We start from the raw sequence: 20,104 nt of genomic DNA, 5'->3' as shown, positions 1-20,104 counted from the left end.
TATTATATTGGAAATGGGATGGTATAGTATATAATTATAGGTGGTCAATTTCACTGATAATATTTATATCCGGTATTCATAAGCACTCAAGGACTATACTCAGTACATGTACAGTCAATATTGCGTGTACTTGCTGATTCAAAAGCATATATGGATTCATTTTTAGATTACGTTTTGAAGCCATTACATTTCTGCTCTCAGAATTATCATTGTAGGAGCCATTGCAATTGCTTTGCCAATATTTATACTTATTAGTATCTTCTATAATACCAAACACCACCTTTCTATTATTGGAAATTCATTCAAAGTTATTGTAGCTGCTTCTATCTTCAGCGCAGTGTATAATTTTATTGTGATTACTTTATAATTAATTGTGCTAATGATGGAGCTGTGCGTTCGAGAGAAACAGTACATTCAGGTAGATTGTTCCTGATAATGTACCTGCTAAGAGAGTTCATCAGCAGAAAACGCAGTGCTCCAGGGAGAGAGGTATCGACGTATTAAATAGTGATTTGAACTCTGCAGGCCTGCATGTGTAGTACCGTATTACTAGAATATTTTGCTGGTGGAAAACCTTTGCGAATGAGCCAAATCAGCAGAAAATTTGACCCTTTGTGATCTATCTTGCGTTCTGGCAAGGATCGTGTGTATATTACTAGTAATAGGTTTTGCGGATTTTATTGATGCGAATTGATCAAAATTCGCAAATGTTTGATGCTCGCAAAACATTCTAGTAATACGGTACACAATGTCTGTATGGTGAATGTACGCCGCCTTTATAAAAATTATTTTATGTCTTCGAACATGTGGTCAAAGTAGATGCAGATTATTATAGCCTGAGAGTGTATGATTATTGGCAGGTACTGCAAATGTACATCCACATACCACATAGCGGGTAATTTTCGTGGGGTAAAATATTCGTTATTTTTGTGGGCAAGCTGGCCTCCACGAAATTTTAACGTAGGCGTGGCTTACCGGAACGTATGAATGCAGGCAGGCAACGAGACTAAACGAAATTTTTACTCACGAAAACCACCGTTTCTCGAGTTGAACGAATTTTTTACCCCACGAAAATTACCCGCTATACGGTACTTGATTCATGAACAAACGTACAGGATTTGGATGATTCACTCTTTGTTGTTGACTTGGGTCGGGTGATAGAGCTCCATCAAGACTGGGTGGCTGCCCTGCCCACTGTTACTTCATTCTATGCCATTAAGGCCAACAACGACCCACTTCTCTTGAAGACACTCGCCGCACTAGGAACTGGCTTTGACTGTGTCAGCAAGGTATGTTGCCCTTCTATTCATTCTGTCGTTGGTATAATTTATATGCATAATAATCTCTACTTTTCATTTTAATTGCACGTGAAAATAGCTATAGAGAAGAGCATTCATTTTAGTGTATTTCGAATGCTTATACACTGTACTACTGTACACTCTTGATTGCGTTTCACATGTATAAAATAATGCACAATGGCATATTATACGATAACCTTTACATTGCTGCATCACAGATTGTATGTACATGTACTCTCAGAAATAAAAAGTAAATGCTTAAATATAGAGCCTCTTCGTTCTGTAATCCTTACTCTTCTCTGTACACATTTAGGCTGATATCAAGGATTTACTGGACAAGGGAGTTGCCCCTAGCCGCATCATCTATGCAAACCCCTGCAAGCAAATATCACATCTCCAGTATGCAGCCATGAAGGGTGTTGACATGATGACCTTTGATAGTAAGCTTGAGCTGCACAAAGTCAAAAGGGATTTTCCATCAGCAAAGTACAATACAACACGTATACCTTTCAAATTTCCCTCTGCAAATTCACTATTGTTATGCCATGATGTTCCCTTAAAGTTGTTATACCGCTGTGTAACTGTAAAATTTGGCAATTTGGTGGATTTACCAAAGATTGCCAAATTTAAAACTGTCAAATTAAAGTTTTTTGGTGGACACAGTGTCATTGTTGTAGTAGCCACGCCTGAGACGCCAACTTAAAAACCGCCAAATCGGTTCAAATTTCGCCAAATAGTTATACGGTAATCATAGTTTTTTCTCAATCATTAGGCTGATTATTGTAACTATTCCCTGGTGGACTACGGTACGCCAACTCCAGCTGCACTAGAGGTCAGTTCGACATTGAAGTGATTATGCTGTTAGAAGTGGACGAGAAAATTAATTTACAAGTATAGTTGAGCCTCGATTAGCAAGCTACATTTTTACTGTTAGGCTAAGCTGTACACCTATTTTAGTGAGAAGCTTTCTCTTCTGTTTGGCACTTTGCGAGGTGTATATATAAAGTTTCGGATGGAAAAGAGAGCGTCTTTTTTGTATTTTTATATAGCTAAATGCACTAAATTACTATGAATTTAGATCACCTCTTTTAATGTAGTCAATCTAGCATCTCATATTTAGATACCACATCTCTCTATAGGAATCAAACAGACTTCTCCATCCAGCCACCATATGGGGACCCACTTGTGATGCACTAGACAAAATAATAGACGTGCAGTTACTTGAGTTGAGCATTGGGGATTGGATCTGCTTTGAAGACATGGTGCCTACTCTGTCACTTGTTCAACTAAGTTCAATGGATTCCCACGGACGGTGTCCTACTACTATGTCAGCGCAACAAATTTCTGTTTAATTTGTAGCACACTCTATAAGGGTTTACTCGCATAAAAATTCACTGACACGTTTCGGCAGAGCCCTAAATTTCTTGAGCGCTTTTCTGCCATCTGCAAGAGCTCACTTTTATATCATGATTTTGATTTACCCATGTGATTATGCAGAGACAATTTAAGAGACCTGCACACTCTGAAACAAAGCCTTCCCTCTAAACCCTCTCCCTCGTCATCATCAGCATATGCCTCCAAACAACCACTGTAAGCATCATCTGCTCAGTTAAGCCGTTCAGGTTCACCGTACTTTTTCTCTTCGTGCAGGTCTCCAAATAAGTGGTGCTGGTTTGGAAGTACTGAAACTTTTTTGCCCTGCCGTGCCACGTATGTGCAGCTGAAAACTATTAGAACTCTGTCATGGTTTTATGCATTATTTAATTGCAGGCATGTATTGTTCTCCATTCTCTCCAGCTCTCTCTAGCTCCCTTTCTTTCACGTTTTAGCTATAATTACGTAACTCAGTTGTACTCTCCTACATAGCTGCTGGAGACTATGTACCTGCATATAATGTATGTAGACCGTGCAGTAGTTTCAGTTTTGGTATTTACATGTATATATGATTGATGCTGTGATACTGTTGCATGTAATATAAATATTATGTCGTTTTTGATAGTGTTTGTATATTTTAATTAGCTATATATAGGTATTATGTTAAGTTGTGAATACAATCGATCGGTATACACAAACAATTATAACAAGATAATTTTAATGCATTGATTAAAATTTACAGGCAACACAACACGTACACTGATCAACGGTTCTACTATTAAATATTCTAGCTAATCAGCAGTTGTGACAGTGTCCTCATTTCTATCATTTAGAGATGAGTTATGACGATCATCACAAGCATTGCTCTGCTCAGCCGTGTTTTTAGTGTGTCGACCCTCACCAGAACCTGCATGCGATTAAGAATAATTATGGCAACAGGCAGCAGTATATATATATACATGCACACTTAAACCATCAAAATGTACCAGCAATGCGCAGAACACTGTATAGCGCGAAATTCGAGGCACTTATGCTTTGCACAATGTTCGTGGAATGACTGCTTACCGGAAGCCACGCCTTTAATCTTTGCAACGTTATAGCAGATAATTCTAATTAAAGAACAATTTTCGTGCAGGATTGCTAAACCCACGAAATCCACGAAAATTTCGCGCTATACGGTATGTGAAAAAGATCATCATGAATATAATTTATGCATGTACCGGTATGTGTTTTCTGAAAAAGTGCCAATACAAAATAGTGGATTATACGGAGTAAAACTAATCGATCACCTGCAGCTGGGTCAGTATTAGGGTTGTCATCAGAATTTGGGTCATCAGTGTTGTCAGTGTGACTTGCGTCAGTGCTGTCAGTAGGACTTGGGTCAGTGTTGTCAGTGGAACTTGGGTCAGTGCTGTCAGTGGGCGTCTCGTACACTATGTCCTTGGGGTCAGGGGGAGTGGGCAAGAACTCTTCCCCAGGACACAATTCCTCAAACAAACGCCGTGCCTACAGTGAAGACAGTTGGACTACTGTTAAAATGGTATGTATAAAACTACTACTATTTTGGGCAATAACTATATATATTATTATAATTATATAAAAAACTATCAAACAGCTGCCATTAATTAATGTATTGAACACATGAGTGATGAAATTATTTTTGGGCATCTCCTTGCAATAATTATTATAGTGCTGAAGGGATGGAAAATTGGTGTAAACCGGCTCAACTCTTAGAACAACTTAACTGAAAGACAATTAATGCAATCGGTGCTCCTACATAGCTCACAATTATAACAAAAACATGCACACGTTAACTACTGTCCTAGCATAAAGTGACATAATTTATATAGTTGGTATATATTATTATAATTCCATGCATACAGCTAGAAAGTGACCAAGCTACTATTAATGCCTGCATGTGCATTTATAATTTTTCTGAGTTCTCCAACAGGGGCTCTCTGTACTGCATTTGATTATGAACAACTGGAGGCATCGGTCTAGCCTCGGTGACAGCCTCGTTGCCGTTGCCGGGCTGCCGTCTTTTCCATGTTGAATACGTTGTTCTTAGGTTCGAAACAAAGTGGTAGAGTAATATTGTCAGAAACTGTACCAGAGCTATTATTATAGATGTATACATTGCAGCAGCATTTGATCCATTAATAGTATCTAAATATAGAGTGATAACACCAACTGTCATGAGGTTTACAATAAATGAGTTTTCCAAAATTGATAAGTAGATGTTTTTGTACACCGATCCTGCATAAACTTGGACAAGAAGCAGAAGCATTGATACAAGAACCATCAGTGCAATGTTTACAGTTGGTACAATGGCTGAGGTGGATGCATACACTACTAGAAGAAGAACACGTACTAACAGAAGCAATCCAACCCAATAGTGATGTTTGGGTTTTAGTTGACCGAAGTATGCATCAAATAACGGCTTAAACTTGTTGATCCATCGAAGAGGCCCCACATTTGATCTCCTCAGACACTGGAGTGTAAGTAGTATTGTTGTGAATGGTAGCCATAGTAAAACTAGAAAGGCTAATACTACCAAGAACAGAATAATGTGAGCCACTCCAAAATAAGGGTAATTTCCGTCAAGCGTCCAAACAATCAACTGTCCACTCGCATACTCTAGTATCGAAAAGTTCAGAGAATCGATAATTGCCCTCAACAATTTTGTATAAGATAGTAGGATCAATGTGGCTAGCACTGGTACTGAGTTGTTACCAAATATCTTGCTAGCTCTGGTAGAGTAGTGTGAAGTGACTATGATGAGACCAGTCAATGACCAGATGTAAATGGGGAACACAAATTGCAGCCACGTCTTCCAATACGCATCTAGTCCATCAAAAAAGCATGTTTCGATACCCAAGTCAAGATTGAGCCATGCCAAAAACACATGCAGAATCTGAGCTGAGGAATTGTTGTTGTCTTTCAGATAAATAGACTTGGTAGCCCAAACGATATTGGAGTAAAAAATAAGTCCATTTATGGTCCCTTTTGCAACAGTAAGTGTTAACGTCTGTAAAAACACAACAAGCAAAACACCGGCTAAAGCAAAGAAGAGAACGAGTGAAATAAAAGAGTTATCGCACTCTAAACACCTTGTCGTTCCAAAAACAATGCTTAGACCTTTCCGGCATGCTCCGCAAAGCAACCCAGATCGATTAAAAGCACATTGATTATCAGGAGACTTGGGATCAACTGAAATATTTTTAGCGTTACAATAATCATACGGACAAACTTTATGAACCATTAAGTGAAGCGTTTCATTAATGTTTCCACCATATGATCCTACCCACGTTTTTTCACTTCTGTAGACTATACCAATGTGATACAAAATCACACATTTTGTAATTCCCGCTTCTAAAAGCCTAGGGTGGCAAATGCAAGTGTAGGGAGGATTTTGTGACAGAATCATGCTAATAGGACAGTCCTCTAATGTGATGCTAATACTGACTGGTTGTTGAAGCAAAATGTAAGGAATTGAGCTGAGATTTTTATAAAGATGGATGGCATTAGTAATTTGTGATGGTGGATATGGGACTTGCTGGCTCTTTGCACTAATTTGAACCGATTGCACCACATTGATAGATAGTGACTCAATGGAGAAAACTAACACTGAGCACTCACGGTGCTCTGTTACTATCTGTACATTTTGCTTTGGGCCTAATGAAGTGGAGGCATCTTGAGATGGTAAGCTAGCGTAAATGAAACCTTTAACAGAACCGAAATCATTTCCCACAAGAACTAGAGGAATAGAGAAAATTTCACCAGGAAAAAATGGCCCAGCGAAAGCATATATATATTCAGTGTCAGTGCACTGAGGAACACCACCTTTATCACACAGGCATACACGAGTTGGATCAGATGACACAGACGAGAATGAGGTGCTGTGAAACTTGAAATGTTTTGACAATAAATATTGAACCGAGCCTTCTGCTTGTGTACAATTTGTTTGGATTCTTGCTCCAAAAATATCATCTCCACCATTGTTTGCAGTGTTGTTAGAAAAATGCACTTCGAATTTGGCATCTCTGTACTGCACAATACATCTGACTTCACTTGTGTCTCGATCATAAGATGGGAGAATATTGCTAAAAAATATACCCCCTCCGGTATTTTGAGCATAATTATTCGATATTACTAGCTCCGTATTGCGTTCAGGAAATGGAAATTTCAAGTAAGAGTACCATAAGCTTAGAGCTCCTCCTTGGACAGCAGTATTGTTTTGAAATACTGTTTTGCCAACTATAATGACATCGGTAAGAAAAGCAAACAATCCACTATTATTGTTGTTGGCAATTGTGCAGTTGTCTAAGGTAAGTTCGTTTACTGAGATCAAGCTCATTATGTGCCCAGCTCCGTTGCTGTTTAAGTCTCCACCATTATCAATCACTTCACATCTTAATAAATTGATTTTAATATAGGAGTAAAAATCACTGGGAACATAACATCCACCATCATTTCTTCCAACATATAGTACACGTTTATTGTTTGCAAATGTTGTGTCAATGATGTTTACGTGAGCAACGGAACGATATGAGGGAACATTCAAGACAACGGCAAGCCCACTGATACTCGAGAATGAGGTATTCAATATTGTAACCAGCAATTTAAATTTACGGTACAAGAAATATTTGTCGTCTAGAAGGCTCAATCCATAGCTACTACCAGTAAAACTTGTATTTTTAATGGCAATTTTGAATGTGTCATCAACAGAGCTTAATGATCGGATTCGAACACCGGCAGCTATTTTAGACGACTCGATAATGACATTAATGATATTGTCTTCGGCTTGAACTGTTGTTACTTCAATTCCAGTAGTACATGCAGATCCTCTTTCCAACAGAATCGAATTATTTACTTGAATACCTACATGGTTGAAATTTCTCAAAACATCTGCAAAAATATTACCAGTACATACCACATCCTGCAAACCAATGAACAAACTTGTGTTACTACTGACAGTAAAACGAATAGCATCACAACTGACATCCTTTCTTGCTTGTATAAGACTATTGCTTAATCTCAAATCAAAACGAAAAGATTTTTTTGCGCAATTGTAGAGAAACTGTTAGGTGCACTCATCCTGGCTAGTACACATGGTAATCAATGTCTCATTAAGCACTGATCCTACAATGGCTATTTGAGTAGCAGGTTCATCTGCTGGTGTGCACATTTCCAACATTAGAAAGTTAGCGTGACTATTCACAATATTAAAATGGTTACCAATCAAAATTGCATTTGCATACTGAAAAGTAGCTTCTTGGAATACTACAGATTCAACTCGGAATATGTCTATAACGGTACTGAGACTTTGGTAACCTATAAATGAGACATCAGTTATAGTCAAGTTGGATATTTCGGCAAACAAAACTCGTAAGGAGTGGTCACAATATGATTCAAACATCACAAAAGCTGCAGTATTAATAGATAAGTAGGGTATATATTGGAAGAAGACTAAACTTTCCTGACACGACACAGTTGAAGGATTTGGACAGTCCAAAAAGGATACATCACTCATTGTCAAAGATGATATATGCTCAAAGGTAATCCTATATCGACAAATAACAATCGAAGGTGTGTAATCACCCAAAGGTCCAATAATAACACTGTTGAAGTTTGATACCATAAGATGAGAAGTTACGGTATGGTTGCCATCAAGGAAACTTAGTTGTAGGATTTTTTCTTGAGATATACTATGAAAGTTACAACTGCTAATCAAGCAACATATCTCATCTTGAGGACACACATAGCTTTCATTCAATGATAAAGGAACAATAATAATCTTCTTTGAGTTTCCAAGTGTGTAGAACAATAAAAGAAAAGCAACTGTCAATATAGTCTGATAAGCCATTGTACTAAGTAAATATACTGATATAATAAAGTGACATATCTGAATATATACTGTATACTGCATTTGTACACAATTAACAATTAACTAACTCAGCAATAATTAAAAGCGCACTTCCCAAAACAAAACATGCACTCAGAAATACACACCTAGATTATCTGTATACCATACTGTGAATCTTTTAGGGAACACAGTTTTTCACTAGAGAAAAAATGACAATTAGTTACTGTGAGTTATCAGCATTCATGTGTACAATCTCTGATAAAAAAAAACTCCCAAAAAGGACTGCCTCTCTAAAAATTATTCCAATGGTTTGTTAACTTATAACAAAAGGACAACTTCTCTATGAAAACAGAAATACGTATGCATGTGTACACAGTGGAACTTCTAAAAAAATCTCCCAAAAAGGACTGCCTCTCTAAAAATTATTCCAATGGTTTGTTAACCTATACACATAAGGACAACTTCTCTATGAAAACAGAACTACAAGTTTATCAGTATGCATGTGTACACAGTGGAATTTCTAAAAAAATCTCCCAAAAAGGACAGCCTCTCTAAATTAAGCCTCTAAACAAAAGGACTCGACTAGCTATACATACATGCAGCTGCTCCAAAGTGTCGGAAGCTCCACTGTATAACACTGGGCCTGGCATGTACACGCACATAACAGTACATCACTTTCAATTTATATCGAGACCTCACCTCTTTGACTGCTCCCTCATAGTTAAGGCTGGTGTCAGGGTCAGAGGTGACAAACACACCTCTAGGTGTTGCTGAGACAGGATCAGTCACTAGACATAGGGAGAGGTTGAAAAACAGCGACCAGAGTACACGAGGGCCGCCCTCTGAGGGAGGGGGAGGGATTCACTGAGTGTATACAGTACGCATACGTATACCAAGTGTTGGCGAAAGTAGTTCTGATGAGTCCTACCTATATAGTTTGGGTGCCCACTTTTTTCAAGTGACTTTTTATATGGTAAGTATTATTTTGGCAATCGTGCACTTCAACCTATAATAATTTTCAAAGAAACCTCAATTTACAGTGTTCTTACAACACCTAATCTACAATGCTGGTGAGAGCTTCCACTAAATGCTACCATGCACCCAGTTTAGTGAGATTCACCTTTCTCAATCAGAGTTTTGATGACAGGCTCTAGGTCAATTTGAGCAGTCGAGGAGACAGTGCTGGAGCACACAAAGTGAAGCAAGTCTGAGAGGAGAAAAGTGATTACATGCTGCAAGTACTGCAAACTGTGATGCAGATTGAGGAAGAACGACTTCCTCTAACCAGATATGAATAAAGAAATTCAATAACTGTGCAGCACCAGGTTCAATAGCACTCTCAGAGGGTGATGCAAGTGTGGAAAACAATACAATATCATTATTATACTAAACAGTGCAATTACGATCAATGCACCCATGCACGTACAAACAACACTCACAGGTGCCTGGAGCAGAGCAGTTGGAGGAAGGGTCCAGTTGTAGCACAGATATGGGGTAGGTTTGTGACGCCCCCATGGATAACGGCGGGACTGTTACCAAGGCAACCTGTTTGGATCAGTGACTGAATGTCTGCCATGCTGATATACATGTATAGACTTGTGAATGTTATTATGCTTGCTTGAGCTTGATACGTACGTTACGTGTCGTAATAATTATGAGATATGAGGCCTAAAGAGTATATTGAGCATAACTATAGATCACCTTCCCATCTGTTCCAGGTAGGGGACCATCTGTCACTACCATAGCTCGTGATACCACCTCATCCCTGCATGAAGGTAAACAAACAGCAGCTTACTAGGTATATCCCCACACTCGCTCATGAATATACATGTACATACATATACGGTTCTTTAAATGTAAGCCCGTTTACACATTCAGCAAAGAGTTATATTTCTGCGTACAATGTAGGTGTTTAATGACGTGCAAGCTTTGTTTTGACTTTATATTAGGCCTGGTATTCGAGTGAGCACTTACGGTATACATCAATGCACAGAACAATTATGTGCATATGCATGTGCATGCATGCAGCCATTCTGCTTAATATGTATTTGAGTAGCTGTAAAATAAAATACAACATCACATGCTTCCTAGATGAAGATCGCCTCAGTTGGACAATGTACCAGACTCACCTGAGGTGTTCAGAGATGTTCAGAGTATCCCTGACATTACTGGCAGAGCAAATCACAGCTCTATAGAATGAGATCAGGTGTGTGTATGGGATTCATTGCAGTCAAACACCTGGAACAATTTTAAGCCTACATGTATAGCTACGGACAATAACTCGATTTACCGTGAGAGTAGAAAGATGGACAAATGTGAACTAATAATATGCATGACTTGTGGGTCTTAGTTTTAAAAAGTTGGTAGTAGTGCTATAATTTCCAACTCAGATTTCCAACTACAAGTAATCCCAACTTATACAGTAACAGACGGTAATTTACGTAGCATCAGCAGCAGAAGACTACTTGTTAGTGGCACTACTGAGCATTCCTCATACTCTTGACAACTCACGAGGTCTCTATTCTCTGTCCAGTGGAGCAGACTACTGCACTGACATGGTCGTCAGTCACCTCCATACCAGCTACCCAACGACGCAGGCAGTACACGCCACCGTACACAGCACACAGTCTGGGGAACGTTGTTAGTACTTCATGTACACAAAATGCTTATACTGTAATATTTCTACAGAGCAACAATTAAACAAAGTCATGATCAAGCAAGCTGATTGCCCTGGCAATCTTTATTCAATGCACCGGCCCTCATAAGTAGTAACATAAAATTTACACAGGTAATGAAGACCCGCAGCCCACACAAGTAGTCACAGACACACATCCTAAAATGTACTTGTAACTCCCACACACCTGCAGAATGCTTGCCCAAGCTCTCCTACGCCAAACACCGGATAGAGAAACGGAGCGTTCCCAAACCGCCCTAGAGATGTCAGGAATATCTTTGTTGCCTCCAGTGCTTGTAACGTAGGGGCCTTTCGTCCAACCATTGCTATGGAGTGGGCAATATAGTTGATGACTTTGTCAGGGAGGCCTCTCGACTGCAGGAACTGCTCGAAGGGGGCATCAGAAAACTCTATATAGTAAGAATCAAAATAGACTATAATTTTGCAGCAACAACCAAGGATAATTGTGCAGAAGGTACAGTTTGTACAGCTGAGCTGATACACTCTCAGTGAAGGCTGGTTCACAATATGAAAACAACACGTCTGCAAATTCTTTTTATCATGCATGATTTTTACCATGAGACGCTATAATTATTATGAACCAGCTCTGCAACCTCAACCACCTAAAAGGCACTTAGTCTCAGAGGTCAAAATCAATAGGGTACTAGGCATATTAGTAGTATTGCCTAAATACTTAATGGTCTTCAGTACTTGTAGTTTACCCAGTCCTTGGAAGCAATAAAAGTCAAGAACAGTTTACACTTTACCGGTACTTAATAACATGTCCAATCCTTGCTCACTGACGAGCACTCACCTTGAAACGCATCAGGCTGACTCGTGTAGTCTGAGCAGAACGAAAGGAACTTCATCATCCTTCTCTTCTCGAGCATACTCACAGCTTGACTGCTAAACAGGTCGGCTCTTGAACAAGGCACCTGCTCCACATTCCCCTCAAATAAACGGTAGACCTTGCCCACTGCTTTGAACTCTGTGTAGCGAGAGCAGTTGGATTGAGTCAGCAGCTCCACCATAGCACCACGGCAATATAGTACCTACAAGTAAAAGAGTTAGAGTGCTGTTATCATGATTGTATAATAGTTATACATGTATGTTCCGTATGTCTTCTAATTTATCCGACAGCAAAAAATAATTATTTTGGAAATTGTCCGGGTATAATTGGAACAGATTTTTATACAGCATGCGAAGTGTCCGGAATAATTAGAATAAGCAAGCAGTTGCATGCGAGCTAGCTATGTTTAATAGAACAGTGTGCGACTGCACTAGCTATCTAAAACTAGCTACTCAAAGCTATCTAACTGCAGCACTCTAAGTCTTGCTTGCCGTCTATGAATGTAACTCAACTTTATGGTATTGTCCGGATATTTAGAACAAATGTAATATTAAAGCACTGGAGTGTCCGGTGTATTAGAACAACAAAAATTACCCAAAAGAGTGTCCGGGATAATTAGAAGTGTCCGATAAATTAGAAGATACATGGTACATGCATACACACATACATGCAATGAATCAACAGATGTTCTTGATTAATTGAAAAGTAAATTCTTTCTATGTATACACATCAGACAATGCTATAATTATCTACATTTACACCACCGATTCGGAGAAACTGGGGCATGCATAATTATCTTTTCGTGCATTTTTTATGGTACACTACATGTAACTCATACGTATACCTTCGGAATGAGGTCAAAACTGAATGTTCGCCACTGTGACTGCATTGAATCCCAGCTCAATTGAGTGGGTGATCCCTGCTTGTTATTAGATGGTCCTTGCTCATTTGCAGGAGATGTGGCCTGGTCATTAGAGGATAATCCCTGCTCAGTAGTCGAAGTTGTGTTATCCTCTGTTGCAGATGATCCCTGTTCATCATCAGTAGCAGAAGGTAACACTGGATCTTTCGATTCCTCTGTAGAAACACCTTGCTCATCACTAGCAGTAGCAGAAGAGCTTTCTTCAGTGGTGTCTTCAGCAGCTGGCTGTAGGTGACTAGAAACCGACTCTAGACAAGTGTTCTCCTCAGTTGTAGGCTTGTTAGTCTCAGGAGGAGCCTCAGTGTGGTCGGGTACTACCTCAACAAGGTTTGATACCGGATTAGCCGCAGTTAAAGGTAGGGCAATTGTGTTTGTGTCAAAGGAGAGAGGTGTATCAGGTGATTCCACTTGGTCACCATTCATCCAGTTTCTCAGCTCACGATGCATGAAGCTGCCCCAGTGCTCCCCGTAGTAACCATTACGATCCAGGTGTAACACACTCTTACCGGCACGCACAATTGCAGCACTAAGTATGCTCTGGATCAAACCTGCAAATTCAAAATGAGCCTTTAGCTACCGTACAGCAGGTGTATTTCGAGGGTGCAAACATTAATACCCATGAAAAGTAACATCAGCATGCATGCATGCACCAAATGGCTGCTGTCCACATCCACGAAAGTTTATACACTCGAAATATACCCGCTATACTTATGGTATTAATAATAGCTATTGGAAAGAGTTGCACTCCTGCTATTGGGTATAGTGATGAAGTGCATCATGACCTACAAGAGGCAGATAGAAAGGTTGACTATAGCGGACGTAACTAGCTAGATCTACTACTGACAGTATACATACTGATAGATACTAGGTGAGATCTATACCACCTAGATATCCTTCTAGCTTTACTTACATGTACATGTAGACGTACAGTAACTGATGAATTTTCAGGCGGCATGTATTTTTGGCCAGAATTACAGCTAACCTATAGAGTGCTCCAGAAAATTCTCACTTCTCACTATAAATTCGTAAATTTGTGTCAATCAGTAAAAAGAGCCGTAGATCTATGCGTTTTGTTTTTGTGACAAAACTAAAAGAGTTTGGAGCTTCATTTTTGCTGTGCTTTTAATTCAAGGTATGGTCTTACTAAAAATCCGGTAGTGTTGTAGCATAGAACTAGGGTGGAGATTGTACAGGTCAAACGATTTTGCCTTCAAACTCTATAGCCAACATTTCCTGAACATAAACTTGATTATAATTGTACAGGTCAAACGATTTTGCCTTCAAACTCTATAGCCAACATTTCCTGAACATAAACTTGATTATAATATGTCTTGTAGACCTCTAGATGTTTATGACCTAGGTGAGAATTGTCCAGAGCAGTTTGTAGGTAATTAGCTGTAGTTCTGGTCGCATGCTGCCCGAAATTCTAGTTTCATAGAATATTTGCCCATAAGCTGGTGGTGGTGGTGGTGGTGTCAGTGGGGCGGGGCAATGGGTCTGGATGGCATACAACAACATCTAAACTTGTTAGACTCATGGACTACCACTCGTGATTATAGGTCCATGATTGCACCAACCCGCGAAAATATCAACCGCAAAAAGTGAGGCGCCGGCTAGGGATGGTCGAGTGGACCTAGTTATTAAAGGGTGTTCTAACATAACTACGTATAGATGGACTCGATAGAATGGCCTGTGTAAAAGTATGGTGGAGTTTACTCTATAGAGTAGATCTCTCATTAATGATTGACACTCACCTGTTCCATCTACTACAACATCAAACTTCGAGGGCAGCTCATCATTTGGCAAGTTAGCCATTCTTTCATCAACGTCACGTCAATAGATCTAGCTGTTGACCACCTTTGTGACCCTTAATTAATCTAGATCTGACTCAGCAGAAATGTCTGCAAGGAAAGCTGTAATCTTTGATGTCGGTGGTGTACTCATCAGAGCACCTCAGCTGGCCATAGCTGCTTACGAGGAGGAGCTAGGTCTACCCAAGTGAGTGGTAAATAATAGATCTACATCATGATGTGTGCATGTATTGACGTCTATAGATCTACCTGCTTGTAGGGGCCTCATTGTTCGTGCTATGGTGAGCGGCTCTGACAATGCATTCAGTCGTCTGGAGAGAGGAGAACTGACGTTGTCTCAAGTGAGCAACCTCATTGTATGTAAAGCATGCATGCTGCATATGAAAATCATGAGCCAAGTGCTGAAGCCACACAAGAGCTTAGTCTCATTTAGGCACCTTTGGAATCATGACAATTGGTCTGTCTAGTTGGGCGTAGTCCAAAAATAGTTAGTTACTGATCAAACTTACAGTTAGGAATGAGCTTCACATTTTGATAGGCAAAAGGAGTCCGTATTTGTCCTTAACAACGTATGGTCACTGATTTGGTAATTTAATAATAATTTAATAATATTATTGGTAATAACTCTACTATTAATCATTTTTGACATGTTGAGGTGACCGTCGTATAGAGTTTACATTTGTGTGCACAGCCAAGCATTCATATAATTATATCCTCGCCAGTTTGTCCCAGTGTTTGAGCGAGAGGTGTGTGGGGTTGCCAGGTCAAAGGGGGTGGAGCTCAAAAGTGGTTTCTCAGCGCTGGAGCTATTCAGGAAGATCAATAATAACTATCAGCCTTGTGTGGAGATGCTGGAGGCTGCAACTAGAGTTAAGCAGAGAGGTAAGTGTTGACATGGTGACAGTACTAAACATTCTGGCCACAACGGCTTTCTGATTCATTGGTGCAAGATATATTTATTTTGCACCACATCTTCATGTACGAACTACTGCAGACTCTCGCTGTTCCGGCTCTCTGATATGGTCACTTCGATATACCGATCATTTCGTTTGGCACAGATTGCTAGCTAGATCATCACTGACAAAACTCGCCCTGAAATGTAGCTGGTCAGTTCTGGCTGCGCCAAACAAGGTTTATTTAATACGGCCGAATATGACATTTTGAGTGTGGTTTGGAAGATGAAATTGGATTACAGATAATGGTTCATTAACCTCAAGACAGAGCAAAATTAGTCATTACAATTATTCGACACAGGACTGCTTTTTAGCTGCGGCTATTTTCTGAAATGCTGCCACCTCGCTATTGCAGCCAAACTGCACTGTCCCAAGGGTGACCGGATTAACAAGAGTCTACATGTTGGGTCCAAGATTCATGGTGCTCAAACAAATTGCTCTTTCCGGATCACACCAGCTACTGACCTTGAGGTCAGATATTTGCTTATCAAAAATGTTTGTTGCTAAGCAACAGCATCTAAATAGCCGTGATTCGTACAATCTTAGTTGTATCAAAGATAGAGTAGAGAGGGATTGGGAACGGAAGTACCATCCGTGTATCTCCGCGGTTTTAATCGAGGCTTACTTTTTAACACGAGGTCTAAACATAAATAATTCATGAGAATTGTTTTGCTCTCTGTAAGAAGTCCACAAGCAGTTCTGCTGCTAAGCATCAACTTTCATCTCATACTTTTGGGACACAGGACACTATTTAGTTACACAGCCTTAGCTATATCATAGGTACTATAGGAACACAAGCATGAAAAAGCGCTCTGTGTACCTCTAGCTACTTCACGACAATCGAGATTATATTTTCTTTGTTTCCAATTGATACCTACTATCAGGGGGCATGTGATTCAGTAATGGGGGTAGCTCTGAGATGTATGCTTTGGACACAATAAGTTTCCCGGGCTTTTGCGGGAGTTATGAAGAGATACACGGATGGTCCCAGAGCTACTACGTACACTTAATTGTAAAACATCATGTGAATCACTTCCGTTTCCAATCCCTCTCTACTCTATCTATGGTTGTATGTACAGCTTGTATACCATGTAGCGCTAATTTTTGGAATGGTTTCCGTGGGTTAACACTGAATATGAAAGATTTTTTGTATTTCATGAAGAACTGCTAATCTGCAAAAACACTATACGGTGCATATGCAGCTACGGACTGAGCTATAAAGTTCACGTCAGTTGCTTTCCTATATTGCAATTCTCTCAACGGCCGCCTGGACCAGGTAAACCCTGTGAACCCTTTGAACCGTTGGGACCAATACAGTTCAAGCATTTGCATCCGGGAAATGGTGACCTGCAGTGAATGTATTATCAGTAGTTCATTGGATGTGATTATAGATATAACATTCAAGGTATGACATTCAACTTACTGAATACATATCCCATAAGCACAGTTTACATCTAATGTGTCTGTACAGAATTTGCTGCAGTCGGAGTCTATATAGAATACATGTACACAGCATAAACTTCAAAATGTGTTTTGTATGCATGCACTTACTGCAACTAGCTTCAGACTCAATGATGAGGGCAGAGAGTAGGAGCACTGCTATCACTGCAATTGCACTTGTCTTCATGGCTGCGTACGTAGTTGATTGAGGCTTGAGGCGGCTTGAGTGTAGAACTTTTGAGTCAGATATCTTTAATGTTATGGTAATGCATGTAGCTGCTTTATATACTGTCTTCGTTATTAATTATTATTATTAGCAGATTACAAGGTTTGAATCTGCCTCACGATCAGTACATGTAAGCGCTTCAAAACTGACTGCTGCTGATACTATGCATCTGGGAAGTGCTTTGATATACGAAGTGTGTGGGAGTTTAGTTGACTCACCCAAGGTGTGACATTCAGAAAAGAAGGTTTCATGAAAATTAAAGCCAGTTAGTTAAAAGGCATAGGTCTTACATGTGCAGGATTATTCCAAGGGAAAATCGTATAGCCATACATACAGCGGATGTATACACACAAACACGTCTACGTATATGCAGGCCGTCTTGTAAACATGTTATCCAGAAAATCATACCCTTTATACTGTTACAATGGAAGCCCCATGCTTGCGCAGACGATAACAAACCTACTATTGACAACTGGGGACCATTCCTTAATTGCATGTATAATTTATGGCTGCATGTACATAATTTTATTTTTGTATCACCAATTCACATGCAGGCCTGAAGACATGTATTGTGACCAATAATTGGATTGATGACATCTTCTCTGTCTCCCTCGCTTTTCCTTCAGAGATGTTCGACTGCATCTTGGAGTCCTCCAAACTGGGCATGAGGAAACCTGACCCTGATATCTATCGTCTGGCTTGTGTGAGGCTGGGTGTCTCCCCACACGAGGTGAGTTCTTATTTGTGGTCAATATGTTTCTTTCAGAACATGCAGCGTGAGCCTTTGTGTATATATACATTCACATACCGTATTACAGTAGAGCCTCGCTAATCCGAATAGAGCCGGACCAGACCCCATCCGAATACATGCATGTCATTAAGTGATTATGAATATCATTAACGAAGACGCGTTCACATATAATTATTATGATGTTACTGTGGCCAGAATTAAGGAAAGCTGCTATAGCTACTTTTATCTCCAATACAGTGAGTCTTGTACTCTCTTCGTTTTCTTTGCAGTGGCGTAAATTTGTATTGAGCGAGGTTTATTGAGCAGTTTATTAATAAAATTATTGCTGATTCAGCACAGCAAGTTAGATTGCGCATGCGCAGTAGTTTATTCTCCTGACAGCCCCTCCTCTTTTCAGTTGGCTATTTTGTCCGGATTTGTGAGGTTTCGGACTAAAGGGGTTCGGATTAGCGAGGTTCTACTATACAATGTTTTGCGACCATCAAACATATGCAAACTTTGCGAGCATTAAATCACTTAGCAAAAATAAAATCCCAAAACCTAACAATATTATTAATTACACACTATATCCTTGCCAGAATGCAATATTGCGATCTAGTTAGATTGCAAAGGGTCAATTTTTCTACTGATTTGGCTCATTTGCAAAGGTTTTTCACCAGCAAAATATTTTAGTAATGCGGTACATTATGTACATTTATTTTTGGTTATACCTTATAAGACCATTATACCTGCATGATGTATTTATTAAGATGGTGTCCTGCATTATACATGTACGTTATTTCAAAAGATTGCATCGTTCATTTTTATGCCGTTTCCTAGCTCCATTGTATTAAAAAAAGCGCTGACCAAGGCACTATAGAAATGTACTGTAATAATTAAGTGAATGCATCTCCCCATGTGAACACAAGACAGCATAATATACTATTAGCTGTTAAATTTGGTGAATCAAGGTAAAGGGTTGTGATAAATGTTGACATGCAGCATGATAGTCAAATTATAAACATCGCATGTTCTAATTTGACTATCATGCTCAACCAATTAATTCGTTGCCAAATTTAACAGCTATAGTATATTATGCTGTCTTGTGTTCACATGGGGAGATGATTATATTGGCTGGCGATCGAAGGATCAAATGAACGCATGCATTTGCCTCCTTCGATCACCATCCAATATAATTATTAGACACTCACCAAATTTACCTGCTATACGTATATTAATGTAGTGAGCATCTTGTTGCTTTGTACGTACGTAGGTGGTATTTTTGGATGACCTGGGAGTGAACCTGAAGTCAGCAAGGAAATTGGGAATATCCACTATAAAAGTTTCTGACCCATCAACAGCAGTCAAGGAGCTAGAGACTGTACTAGGACTCAAATTAACTAGATCTAGCAAGCTTTGAATTTTATAATACAGTGTATGCACCTTTTTACATACCATAATTATAGTTAAGTCCGTATGATACAGGTACCTGTTACATAAACATTGCATTCTGGTGGGGTTGCATGTGTATAGACTAAGGGATATCAATCATTTCGCTGCAATTTTCAGAAATAAAATGGGTTCTTACTAACAAGATGCTCATAGCATTCACCCTGTGCGTTGAGCTTCATTGCACAGCGGCAAAACGGATACAATAAGTTCTACTGCAATGATCTTATTACAATTGTCATGTATAATTATTGCATGTGTCTAGTTTGCTCAAGCAGCTCATTTTTGTGTCCACGCACACGCCAATCACTTCATCCCTAGCTGCTGCACATGCACAGGGTAATTATAATACAATACACATGCATGTACATCTGGCCAATTATGAAATCATTCATCGATCAGGTTTATACGCAACCTGACATGCATTCAACAACTTTTGGGAGCATGCAGTACGTTTGTCCACTGTCTAGAATCTGCAGTTGGAGTTACTTTAAAGTAAAGTCAATAATGT

General features: G+C 39.4%; 2 protein-coding genes and 1 long non-coding RNA gene across 4 annotated transcripts; 1 reads left to right on the top strand and 2 right to left on the bottom strand.

Annotated features, from left to right (window-relative positions):
* Positions 1-3,382: 3,382 nt before the first annotated feature.
* Positions 3,383-14,863, bottom strand: LOC135350402 (rab proteins geranylgeranyltransferase component A 2-like). Its single transcript, XM_064549183.1, has 12 exons — positions 14,739-14,863; positions 12,907-13,532; positions 12,027-12,264; positions 11,400-11,622; positions 11,050-11,166; positions 10,668-10,727; positions 10,240-10,303; positions 9,978-10,083; positions 9,659-9,745; positions 9,238-9,380; positions 3,962-4,178; positions 3,383-3,579 (listed from the first exon to the last, which is right to left on the bottom strand). The coding sequence occupies exons 1-12, from the start codon at positions 14,797-14,799 to the stop codon at positions 3,464-3,466; spliced, it is 2,058 nt and encodes a 685-aa protein (XP_064405253.1). The 5' UTR covers positions 14,800-14,863; the 3' UTR covers positions 3,383-3,463.
* LOC135350408 (bifunctional epoxide hydrolase 2-like) lies at positions 14,845-19,626 on the top strand. 2 transcript variants are annotated; one of them, XM_064549189.1, is made up of 5 exons: positions 14,845-14,982; positions 15,055-15,136; positions 15,518-15,677; positions 17,969-18,144; positions 19,418-19,626. In XM_064549189.1, the coding sequence occupies exons 1-5, from the start codon at positions 14,882-14,884 to the stop codon at positions 19,562-19,564; spliced, it is 666 nt and encodes a 221-aa protein (XP_064405259.1). In that variant the 5' UTR covers positions 14,845-14,881; the 3' UTR covers positions 19,565-19,626. The 2 variants fall into 2 exon arrangements, with proteins under 2 accessions (XP_064405259.1, XP_064405260.1); XM_064549190.1 differs by having other exon boundaries at positions 14,852-14,982; positions 15,039-15,136.
* Positions 16,860-17,583, bottom strand: LOC135350412 (uncharacterized). The gene is made up of 3 exons (XR_010399144.1): positions 17,300-17,583; positions 17,172-17,238; positions 16,860-17,095 (listed from the first exon to the last, which is right to left on the bottom strand). It is a non-coding gene; the product is annotated as an uncharacterized LOC135350412 (long non-coding RNA).
* Positions 19,627-20,104: the final 478 nt, after the last annotated feature.

Source organism: Halichondria panicea, chromosome 16 (assembly GCF_963675165.1).
Source record: "Halichondria panicea chromosome 16, odHalPani1.1, whole genome shotgun sequence".
In the NCBI taxonomy this organism is placed as follows: Eukaryota; Metazoa; Porifera; class Demospongiae; order Suberitida; family Halichondriidae; genus Halichondria; species Halichondria panicea.
The sequence above is the reverse complement of the archived record's forward strand: the minus strand, read 5'-3'. Positions and strand labels throughout refer to the sequence as shown.